At 46.0% G+C, this 12,705-nt stretch overlaps 1 protein-coding gene across 3 annotated transcripts in view; it reads right to left on the minus strand.

The window, feature by feature from the left end:
• Nucleotides 1-10,273, minus strand: part of TMPRSS6 (transmembrane serine protease 6) — a 275,703-nt gene extending 265,430 nt beyond the window's left edge. The window contains exon 1 of one of the 3 annotated variants that reach the window (XM_073644385.1): nucleotides 9,980-10,273. In XM_073644385.1, the coding sequence (XP_073500486.1) occupies nucleotides 9,980-10,051 (72 nt within the window). In that variant the 5' untranslated portion in view covers nucleotides 10,052-10,273. Of the gene's footprint in view, nucleotides 1-9,883; nucleotides 9,960-9,979 lie in introns of those variants that run through there. The other 2 variants (XM_073644384.1, XM_073644386.1) reach the window with 2 other exon arrangements.
• Between the last annotated feature and the right edge of the window lie 2,432 nt (nucleotides 10,274-12,705).

The raw sequence follows: 12,705 nt of genomic DNA on the forward strand, positions 1-12,705 counted from the left end.
CACCTCCAACGGGTTTTTGTTCTGAGGTCATAGGTTGTATTAATATAAAACCAATAGATGGCACTTTAAGAAGTGCAACTATTTACAATGGTTGGCTGCTCCCAGTGCTCAGACGGATAGAAAGGGTTGGCTGCTCCCAGTCCTCAGCCGGATAGTTCACAGACCCTTTTCGGGTTACTTTAACAAACAAACTGACAACAATCCCGAACCGGGTGAACTTTTTATAATCCGCAAACGGGCGTGACTCTTCCTCTTCCACCCTGACGGGTAACTATTTACAGCTTCTGCTGCTGCTCTCTAGTAGCGGTTTCCCCCTTGTGGACTTTCCTGCTCCTCGTATACCCGTCCGGGTCCTCCGCCTAGCAGGATTCAGGGTAGCGGTGTTCTTCTTCCCGCTGAATGTTGAGGGCGTACGACCCACGCAGGCCTCGGTGTCGGGTGTATGACACCTGATCCCCCGGGAACAGATCCCGGTTCGGGTGACCCGCGGGCAGGCTACTTTCCACATCCCTCCGGTTAACAAAGAGGTCTGTGTTTGTCGTCGGGTCCCGAATGAACCCCCACCCCTTCTCCTGGTGGAACCTGACCACAATCCCGGTGACTTTAGGACCGCGTAAAGCCTGGGGGTCTCGGCGGGTTCGGGTCTTTTCCTCTGCGCTCCGGGCCTGTAGCTGCTCCTGCTTTTGGCGCCGCGCCTGCTTCTCCCTCTCCAGCTGCGCTATCTCCCGGCGGCAGAATTCTCTCCTGCGGGCTGCGGCCGCCCGCGTCTCTTGCGAGAACCCCATCAGGTCCTTCCCGGTCTGATCCCACTCTATCTGGACCTCTTCATCCGGGATCTGGGGAATGGTGATTGGCTGCGGAGCGGGCAGGAGTGGAGGAAGCGGGGCTTTGGCCTCCGCGGACGGGTCCCTCCGATGGCAAGGGCGAACCCATCCGCGTAGCAGGGGGACCTGCTCTCCATCAGGACCAGTAATCTGACTATATAAGTCCGTACCCAGGGGTGGTAGTGTTGGGATCGGGGGCGCTAGCTGGTAGAAGGCGCCTGGGGGCATCAGGCCTTGCGACCAGGCCTGGAGCGGTCCGCTTCCGACCGCACCCGGGATCCAGGGGCACGGCGTGGGGTGTGGTCCGGCGGCTGCGCTCGGGGCTTGGGGCCTAGGTGTAGGCGGCAGAAGCGGAGGAGGTGCAGCGACTTCCGGGGCGATCGGCTCCGCGACGGGGTCCAGGGGCAGGCTAGTGGCGTCAGGGCTTGTAGCAGGGGTGTCCCCCTTACCTGCTCCCGCTGCAGCGCTGCTCTCGACCTCCGGTGGTCTCTCTCTGTCCTCAGGGGCAGACACGCTGTCGGGTGCTGGCAGTGCCACTTGTTGCCGGGTCGCGGCCCGCCGGTCCATCTCTTCTTTCCATCCCGCGATGGCCTCCCGCTGCGCCTGAACCATCCTCCAGTCTAAATCCTCCAGTCCAGCCCGGAGGAATTCAGGGTCCTCTCCGGGGAGCTGGGCCATCAGCTCCGCGAGGCTGTACGGAGCCACTTCGGCCTGCACCAGGCCACTCGTGAGGGTACCGGGGCTGGCGCTCCTCGCCATCTCCGGGTGTGGTCCGCCAAGACTGATCCAAACCACACCCTGCCCTTCGATTTTCTTTCCCTTCCGCCCCTGTTGGGGGTGGTTCCGGGGCAATCTGCTGACAATCACTCTCAGGGGCAGCCCCCCCACGTTGATGGAAACCTCTACAGCCGCACTCATGGCTGTTGGGGGTGGGCTCCGTCTTTGGCGCCATTCTGGGACCTGGCCCACGATGGGAGGTGGCTTCTTGTTGTCTTTTGGCGCGCACATAATGGCGCCCGTTCTTCTGGGGCGGGCGCCACATTCAATACAGTGAAACAGTCTCTAGGCACACAATACCCGATGATAACGGGTTGGTTTTGTTCCTGCCGACTACGCCAAAGTTGACACCCCCCCTGGGCCGTGTGTGGGGGAATACCCGGGGCCGGGTCTCTGTGTAATGCTGGGGGTTTGTAGTCTCCGTGGCGGCGACCCGGTCCCGTGGCTCAGGGTGGTCAAACCAGTGGCGGATCTGTTTATTTGGTTTTTAATGTTTAAATGTCCGAATACGCCACCCGTGGATTGCGGTCACTGAGAACCGCGACTGCGGGGCAGACCGCTGAGGCTGATGTTGTGTGCGCAGCCGAGGGTAGTACAACTCCCCACGGGAGGAGTATAGCCTCTGGGCAGTGAGTGCAGATGGTGGGGGTGATGGTGCGCGGGAGCAACAGTAATGACTCAGAGTCCAGTGATGCAGTCCAGGGTCTTTACTCACAGTTTTACACTCCAAGCCACTTCTGCAGGTAATGGCTGCCCACGTCGTACTGTGCTCACCAGGTGAGGGGCTCGGCCAACTCCCAGGTACCTTTGGAATGCTTTTCAGGACCCCCTTCGTGTGTCCTTTCTCTCGCCTGTCGTACCCCACAATTGACCACGTTTCTGTCCAGCTGCCTCGGGCCTTGGCGGGCAAATGTATGTTCCGTTTCCCTGGGCCCTATATGGTGCCTTCCTTACGGGTGTAGTGAGGGGCCGTAACACGTGCAATGCCACAGCCTCCGGTTACTAGCTGAGGGTAGTTGCTCTCCTCCACTAGATGAGGGATCCGGTTCCCTTTCTTGGCCTGACCCCCCTACTCTGGTAGCGGCGGGCGTACGGTGGCGACTGGCCGGTCCGCACCCCTGGGGTCCCTTCACTCCACTCCTGGAGCCTCCTCCGTTCCTCTCCTCTCCTTTCTTCTCTTCCAGGCCCAGGCCTTGTGACTCGGCCTGCCCGCGGAGCAGAGCTCGCACAGAGCCCCTGTTCCCACTCTCCTTCTCTCACTCTGCTCCCTCTACTTCTCCCTGACTCTAAGATGGTGCCCACCTTATATACTCCTACTTTTCAGTGCACCCAGAATCTACTCTCCCCACCCACACACTACCGGGTTCCCCCTTTCTAGGTGTTCCCTCTCCCCACTCCAGCCAGGGACAGGGGCAGTTGTGCTCACTCCTGAGAGCATTGTCACCCTGTCTCCCGGAAATGTGGTGTAGTGCATGTGGGTGTTAGGGTCCTGAGCCACACTCCATCCTTACCTGGAAGTGAGATATCACACCTCTAGGTGAGATGCAATACCTCTGTAGCGACCGAACCCTCGGGGCGCTACAACAGTACTGTTCATAATAGTCGAAATAATATCAACATATAAAGCACAAATTAACAAGCTATAATAAGCTAAATAGAGCCCACATATAAAATCATAGGTGCCCTTGCAGGGTCAAGTTCCAAAGGGGGGCCAATAAAAGATGTAAGACTTAAAAAAAGGAAAATATTTTTTCAAAATAAAAAATATGCAAGTTCAAAACACCCTGGTTTTCCTGGAATGTAAACAAAAACATCTTAAAAATAAATATATTTAGTATTGCCACTAAGAAATACCTTAATATTTATATTTATGCCATTCAGTGACCGGCAAAATAAATTTAAATGGCAGAAACAAAGTTTTTTGGTCACTTTGCCTTCCAAAAAGAAAAAAAACAAAGATGAGAAAGTGTAGTGATAAAAACTACAGTTCATATCGAAAAGAAAAAATGCCCTCATACAACTCAGCTGAAAAATAAAAAAAGTCATAGCTCTTGGAAGGTAAAGGTCACCCAATGGCCCCCATAAACCAGGACATAGCCCTGGATATAATGTCTAAAAAATATAAAACCGTATAGTATCCTAATCATACCGCCATGGAGTGTCTGAATACCAGTGTTTTTATGATGCTCAAATCTTGGGTTTGCAAACTAGGTATGATAGACATTTAGGTTTCATGAATTGTTGAAGGACCATGTTTTCCCTGTAAGATGTGTGGAAGGTCTGCTACAGCGTAAACCAAGCTTCCTAGATTTCAGGTCCAATTCATATCTGTGATACTAAACAGTGGAAAATGATTAACCAGAACCATCCAAAGGTTGAGCAACTAAGGATTGCTTGCTCAGCACAAACACAACAGCATGACAAATGTGGGACTCCACATGAAATCACAATTGCCTGTAATGTAATGTGCAGACATTTCCAGAGTATAAACAATAGTCAATGATGATATTTAGGACAGAAATATAGGACAAATGTGCGCAACCTACTCCTGAGTCAGCCCACTTCAATTTATACACAACCGGCTCCATGAAATATGAGATAAATTATGCAGGAATCCCTTGTGTAGGGAATACACAGCTATGTTTTCCTTCATGACGCACATCTGTGGGGAGAACATGGTGGAAGCTGAATCTAAAGATAACTATGTACATAGAAACAGGTAGGAATAGGACTTTAGTTAGAAACATGATGGAAAGTGGAAATTAATGGCGCTATATATGTGGCGCCCCTGAGGGTTCAGTCACCACAGAGGTACTGCACATCACCCAGAGGTGTGGTATCTCCTCTCAGGTAAGGAGGGAGTGCTGCACGGAACCCCAACACCCGCATTCAACACTACACTGCTCCAGGCCAGCTGGAAGGGCAAGATGCATGCGCAGTGCTGAGTCCTGACCCTGGGTGGAGTGGGGGGAACCCAAAGGTAGGGGGAACCAGTAGTGGGTGTGGGTGGAGGAAGCAGTTTAGGGGAGCAACATAGTAGTAGGTATATAAAGGGAAGCCATCTTAGGGTGGAACAGTTCAGACAGTTCAGTCAGTGAGAGGAGTAGAGAGGACAGTCAGTCTGGGAGCAGAGTCTCTTTAGGAGCTCTGCTCCACAAGCAGGGCCCAGTCTTAGAGGCCCCCGAGGGGAGCGGAGGAGTAGGCTCCGTTCTGTTAAAGGGATCCCAGGGGGTATGGCGAGTGCAGGACGGCACCCTTACGCCCGGAACCTGTCAGAAGACAGAGGGATCGTAGGCCGCAAGAAGGGGATCGGCCCCTGGACCAGCCGTGTTACTTCAAGTCTCGGCTGGGAAAAGGAAAACCGGAGGCTTCTGGCTTATATAGTTCAGTTGCCAAAGCTTCATTCTGATCTCCGTGAGGGTCAAGCAAGTCCGGGAACTATTAGACAAGAGGGACTTCAGAGCACCCGAGCGGGACTGAGAGTGGGGAAGCGCAGGGCAGGAGGGAGAAGACCCAGCATGAAGACGGTCTAGAGAGGAACACAAGAGAGCGGGGTGTGGAAGCAATATCTTATAGGAGAAGACAGTGTGGAGGCCACATATGATAAGAGTGACCATGTGGGGGTGGATAATTTTTTGTGCAAGGAGTGGCAATTAGTTATTCAGGGGTACACCATGAGTGGGTATTTTTTATTATGGGGCATTATGTCATTACAAAGTAATTTTTATGGGTATTATGTCAAGATGTGCTGCAGAAGTGAGAAGTCTGCAAAGACAAGCTATGGATCTGAAAAGTCATTATAGCATCTGGACCAGATGGAGAAGAAAGAGATGAGAACAATGCTAGTCAGAGAAGCTGTCTTCTGTAAAGTACTTGGATTCAAGGTTGCATTTACATTGATCAATCTCAGCCATTAAATGATTACCAATTGGCTACATGTAGCCAATCAGAGGAAGTTTAATTGCTTTTTTTAGACAGGCCGACTGCATTGTCATGTGCATGTAACATCCGTTAACACAGTCGTTCTGTACACATACAATAGCTTTGTTCTTGGTGGTTTACACAAGAGCAACCAAAATAATATTTAAGCTAGCTTAAAAATTATTTCACACCATGAACAAGCATTTTGTTATCGGCCAGTGAAAAATGCACCTTAAATGTTTAGTAGTGGTACTGACTGTGTGTAATCACTACTGTAGTTCCTGTATGGTCCTCAGTCTGAGAATGGCTGGTAACAGCAACTCCCAATATCTACTTACCATTGTTAAGGTCATACTAGAAGTTGTAAGTTCATGCAATATAAATATATATGGCTGGAGCTGATATGGCATTGCAATTGATGATATAGAGCTTAATCCTGTATTTATGTACTGATGATGGTTCAGGTGCTTTATTTATATACTGATTGTTGTTCTAGTGCTATGCTCATATATTGTTAGTTTATTGTTAGTTTTGGTGCTGTATTAATGTACTGATAGTGGTTCTGGTGCTGTATTCAACTACTGATAATTGGTGTTGTATACATGTACTGATGGTTGTTCTGGTGTTTTATTCATATATGGATGATGGTTCTGCTGTTGTATATGTACTAATGGTGGCTCTAGTGCTATATTCATGTACTGATGGTGGTTCTTTCTCTGTTTTCATGTATAGATGATGTTTCTGATGCTGTTTTCAAGTACTTTTGGTGGTTCTGGTGCGTTATTCATTTACTAACAATGACATTGGTGTTGTAGTCATATACTAATTATGTTTCTGTTTTTGTATTCATGTACTGATGGTGGTATTGATGCTGTATTCATGTACTGCCAATGATTCAGGAGTTGTATTCATATGCTGATGGTAGTTTTAATGCTGTGTTCATATACAGATGATAGTTCTGGTAGTGTATCCTTGTACTGAAAATGACTCTAGTGTTAAATATGTACAATGGCTCTGGTGATGTCTTCATGTACAGATATTGATTCTGGTCTTATATTCCTATACTGATGCTCATTTAGAGTTTTGTATTCCTGTACTGATGAAGATTTTGGTGATGTATTTAGGTACTGATAATGGTTCTGGTTCTGTATAGATCTAGTAATACTGAACTTATCAGACGGCTATGTTAATAAAATAGTATGCCATATGAATAGTTAAGGATTGCTCTATCTATCTTTACATTTGGAGCTTTAAACTTTTGTTCATTTTGAAGGATGGTAGAAAAATGGGAGTTCTACCTTGGTGTGCTGTGTAATCTGTGTTGATTTTATAATATCATGAAATCTTTGTATAACAACTTCTACATTATCAGTACTCAAAGAGTTATCACTGTGTGTTATATATAGTGTTACATAGGACTGCAGGGAACATCTACCTCACTCCCTTTAGGAAAATGTGCATGTGTTTAATTTTGGTTACCATAACTTCTATTTTATGGGTGAGGGAGGAGCATGTAACCTTGTTTGGTCTGCAGAAAAGGGCATCATTGTAAAAAATGTATGTGGTTTCACTCACAGAAACAACCTGTTGTTAAAAATTTTAATCCCACCTCTAGAGACAACCTCATTAAGTTTTAATTATGAGTATAGAATGATAATTCAATAATTTTTGCCTTTTAAAGTTAGTCAAAAAAGCCCTAATTAGATGTAAATAAACAAAAAAGCAGCCTCACCGTGTCCTATTTATATGACTCAGTCCGTCTTACAACCAGTAGCCGTGACTTACGGCTTCACATAAGAAAATAATTTTGGTGAGTCCCAAAAATAATTAAAATCCTCAATTTATTACAAAATAATTTAAAAGACCATACAGGTTGGGAATACATCTTTTAAGTTATTTTGTAATAAATTGAGAATTTTAATTATTTTTGGGACTTACCAAAATTATTTTTCTAATTAGATGTACTGTTTTATGTGGAAATTGCTGCATTATATCCAAATAGAGACTTAAAGGACTTAGTGCCCAATGGTCAGAAAATAAATATATGAAAATTAATTAAATTGTATATTTACTACAACCTCAGTTGGTAGAATAATAACTAATTGCCCATGTTGCATATATAGGTAAATTATTAAACGATGCAAAAATAACTACACACAATATTAAATGACATAATCAAATTATGCATAATCACAACTATGTAAAATATCAACCAACAGAATCACATCCCACATAATTGCTACAGAAGATTTTAACTGACAATCAAATCCCACAGTCTAACATTCATTTCTCCGTATCTGAATGGGTGTGATATCACAGGTGTATATAACTTATTTAAAGGGAATCCATCACAAGGTTTTTCCCACCCCATCTGAGAACAGTATGATGTAGAGACAGAAATCCCTGATTTCAGCGATGTGTCACTTACTGGGCTGTTTGCTGCAGTTTTGATAAAATCACAGTTTTATCTGCAGCAGATCTAGCAGAGCTCTGACTACTGAGCTGTGTATAACCCCGCCCACACCACTGATTGGCAGCTTTCTGTATACACTGTGGATTGGCAGAAAGCTGCCAATCAGCGGTGGGGGCAGGGTAATATGGAGATCATGAATATAGAGGACTACATGGCAGCAGGTTTACTAGTCTTCTCTTGATAATTTACTGATAAAACTGTGATTTTATCAAAACCACAGCAAACAGAAGACGCAGCCCAATAGTGGACACATCACTGGAGTCAGGGTATTTATCTCTTCATTAGGTGGCACAAACCTGGTGACAGATTTCCTTTAGCTTGTGTATTTGTGTAACTCTTCATAAAGAAATAATGATTATATACAATGCATGTCAGGACCGTCCAGCCCTCTTCATCACGTCAGTACACCACTAGTATTTAAATATTTTAATGCTCAGTATGTGGTGTCATCATCCTGACGAAAAAGTGAAGGTGCTAAGGTGGCCCCAATATTTACTTGCCTCGCCATTTCCACAGGTATTGATATTATTATTCATTGATTTCTGTTATTATTTGATAGGTGAGTAAATTATTTGTAATATTCCTATATACTTTATACCTTGTGTTTTCTGTGGAGGTTTAGCTGTATTTTCTGGGAACCTTCAGTGATCTTTTAATGTTTTTTTTTTATGTATTGTCTTGTGGGGTCCATTTTGCCTATTGGATAATTTTGTGTATACACTATTTGTGTATTAATAAAGTGTGTATTTTGATATTAAAGTGTGATTGATGCTTTTTTAAGCTAGCTTATAGGTTTATATATATGATTCTGTTGCTGGATTATTTTGAAGCTGTTTTTGGTGGATTCTACTGTAGGTAATATTTGTATGTGTTGTATTGACCTAACAAACGTTTTAGGGTAGAGCTCTAAAACGCGTTGTATTTGTTACCAATAAATTCTAAAATTCTACAGAACCTTATTGAAGAAAACTTGATTTTTTTTAAATTCCTCGCGGCTCTTGACTACCTCTGGCTATCCCATTTTCGGCACAAGTCAGCAACTGTAAGATACCAAATAGGTGATTTAGAGGTGTTGTGTTCTGAACACAGCATGGCAAGGTGAGCGGATGAGAACACTGGAGGTGCAAGAACAGCTGTTCACCTACTGGCTTGGACTGGCCCACAGGAGAGCAGGAGAATCCTCTGGTGGGCCACCATTTCTTATATGAGCAGTAATGGGCACAATATACTTGAATCACTATCTACAGATAAAGGCAGCATCCCATTAAATTAACAATCTACCCAGTTCATTGTTAAATAAATTTGTGATTGAGGATAATGTCACATTTACATGTAGCTGAAAAGTGGGGCCCTGGAGTTGGTTACTGGTGGGCCCTTGGCATCCAACTCTGACACTGTTCACCTGTCACCACTTTGGGGACCGTCATTTCTACTTCTCATGCTATGTGAGTGCCCTCTCTTTTTACTGTAGATTTGTATTGCTAAAGCAAAAGACTAAACTGCTGACGGTCTGTTCACGTGTAGGTGGAAATACGCTCGAACAGTTATGTCTAGAATCTAGGTAGGTGATTTATCCAGACCATGGTCCATGGTGTCTTTGGTAATCACAGACTATTACATAATAAGCAATATGTTCCACTGCATTGAATAATATTATATTAGGTTATCAGATACAAAGCTATTATTGTGGCTATCTAGGCTGTAGATATTCTTTTCGGTTGTAAGTAAAAATGAATATTCAGAAACATGTAGTTGCACAACGCCAGATTAGCGACAGGTCTTCTTGATATCAACCAAGAATCTTTGATCTACATAAAGATCACCATACAGAAGAGCAGATCTTGTCATTCACCACAACATATATGTTACTTTGCTATTGTGCGCTCACCTAATTCTGAAGGTTTACGACAAATTAATCTCTAATAACAGCACATACATTACATGTCGGATCCTGCACACTGCGTGGACCTGTTCTGTTGCTTACCTGGCTTAGCTCCTTTGGGGGCTTTTCTGTGACGTCATTTGTGCAATCAGGAGGGGGGAGATCTAGTGACATTTTCTTTGTTTCTCCAGTTCACCTGGACATACAGCTGACAGTTGTGCTGCTGGGACATTATGTACCAGATACGCAAACCTTACACCACCTCGCACACAAGGCTGCTGTTGACACGTCCCCAAGCTCCCCACAGATCGGTCCTTCTCTGCCCCTCTGGCTGTTTTGGAAAAGAGCAGGAATCCCGTGGGACATGAATACTCAGCATGCAAAACAGGCTGCAATCCTGGCACAAAACACACACAGAGAACACCGCAATCAATGCATGAAACACGGACAAGGAGCAGAGATCATTATTAAAGGGGTGTTCCAGTTTGAGAAACTCATTTTCCGCCTGCTGCAGTTTGTTAAAAAAACAAACCCCAAACAATCAGTGCTTTACTCACCATCACCAGGTCCAGTGCTGAGTCTCCACTACTGCTCCCAGCATCTATTATTGCCTGAAGTTCTGTTATCATGCCGACAACGCTGCAGACAATCAGTGAGCTCAGCAGATTTGCTGGAGTTGACGGCATAAGCCACTCAGACAATAATAGACACCGTAAAGAGTGTCAGAGACTCAGTGCTGAACCCAAGGAGGGTGAGTAAAACTCTGTTTGCTTTTTTAAAATAAACTGCAGCTGGGGGAAACTGGTATTCTGAAACCTAAAAACCCCTTTAAATTCACACATGTGGGACTCCGCTCCAGTGCTATTTTAAGTCATTGATGGGCCTTGTACAAAGACGTTGTGAAGGTCCCCTCTCCTTCCTAAATATTATCATATATTGCAATGAGGATATACTGTAGAAGCCTCGTCAGTGCACTGGACATCTAACACAACACAAGCCTGTGAAAAAATAATCAAGATAGGTGTGAAGTAACAGTCTACTGAATCAAGATATTTTACTGCTACATTATGGCAATCTTTATTTGTAGCTAGTAGTGGAAGTGAATAATACCTGTAAGGCATGGACTGGCCACCGGGGTGCTAGTGAATTCCCCGGTAGACCTCACCATGATGCACCGATCAGCTGATCCCCATCCACAGCGGCACACTTCTTCCTTTTCCAATTGTGCTATCGCTAAGCATTGGAGAATCTCCTAACTCCTACAGAGGTTTCAATGTGACTCCAATACTTAGCAGTAGTGCAGCATGGGAAGGAAGGAGGGTGCCACTGTAGATGAGGATCAGCTAATTTCCCCTTCCTCTCAGAGAATATAGAAGCACTACCTATCAGCAGGGCGGACTAACCACCCGGACCCATCGTTATCACCTGATAGATAGTGATGAGCGAGCACTAAAATGCTCGGGTACTCGTTGCTCGGGTCGAGCAAACTGGAATACTCGGGTGCTCGACCCGAGCAACGAGCCCAATGTAAGTCTATGGGAAACTCGAGCATTTTTCAGGCGGCTCCCCCCGGCGGTCTGCAGAGGGCCTAAAAATTGCCCAAATGACATGGGAACAGCATGGGGAAGACCCCTGGAAGCATTTCTGACTCCCAGGTCACTGCTGTCAACAATGTTGTCAGAGTATTACGCCACTTTTACGGACTCACAATAAAACATACAAAAACGAAACCAAAATGGATTCTCCTGGGAAATATGTTAAGGATCATCCTTTCCAGGGTAATGACTTGTATGTAAGGCAAAATAAATAACCAAAAACAAAAATACTCCTCCACAACTTGGGCTATGTTCACACGTAGCATTTTTGATAAGTTTTTGCACTTTTGCATTGCTTTCAACCAAGACAAATGCATTCACCAGGAAATGTCATTTTAACATTTTACAACCTTATCTGGCCATGTGGTGTGTGACACATCATCAGACACATGTATATGTGTCACCCAGGGGGATATAGGGGACTCAGTACCAGGGCCTTTTACCTTGCTTAGGATGTCACGGCAGTCGGCTCCTGGGCCCGTACTCTGGGGTCTCTCTTGAAAAAGGGGTTTTTAGTGTATAGTTTGTTTCGTGAGCCACCTGTGGTTTCCGGTAATGGTTACCGGCGCTGCTGCAGACCTCCGGGGGTGATGAAATGGCAGCTGGGATGTTTCTGCTCCCCACAGGCGGAGCGGACCCCCGGGCAGAGTTGATGGAAGGGATGCAGGTAAAAGATGGCCAGGTCAAGGGGAATGACGGACACGCACACAGGGGGTTCGCTTCAGTACCTTTACTGGAGTAACGGCAGGTATGGTCCAGGGTACTTGCTAGGAAGGGTGCACTTCAGGACTTCTCCCCAGTGAGCGGGTATAAGGCCTCCTGATCCATGTCTCCCTCTCTCTAAGCTTCTAGCCAGCCTGAAACTTGGCCTAGCTTCTGTGTTGTGTTGCTCTCTCACCTGACCGCTTGGTAGTAGGACCTTTCTTTGGCAACCACTATCCCTGGACGCCGGGGCCTTCGTGATTCCTAGTTCAGTTATTGCTGGTAGCTTCAGGATGACCAGGGGTCTGGAAGCCTCCTGGTAAGGCGGTAGTCCCTACTGGGTATAGAAGACCCTGTAGGTGCGGACCCGGTGTCCGGTTTGTGTCTTGGGGTGAGCCTATGATACTCCTCTGCCCCCTCAACTCCTCTGTCCTCTCCTTACTGCCTCCGGCCACACTCGGGGCCCTCAATCCAGCAGCAGACGTGCTGCGTCTTCACTGCTCTCAGTGGCAGCACACTCTCTGAACTCTC

The sequence above is a fragment of the Phyllobates terribilis genome, unplaced genomic scaffold (assembly GCF_046119375.1).
Source record: "Phyllobates terribilis strain yellow unplaced genomic scaffold, ASM4611937v1 Scaffold_8__6_contigs__length_399053987, whole genome shotgun sequence".
Lineage (NCBI taxonomy): Eukaryota > Metazoa > Chordata > Amphibia > Anura > Dendrobatidae > Phyllobates > Phyllobates terribilis.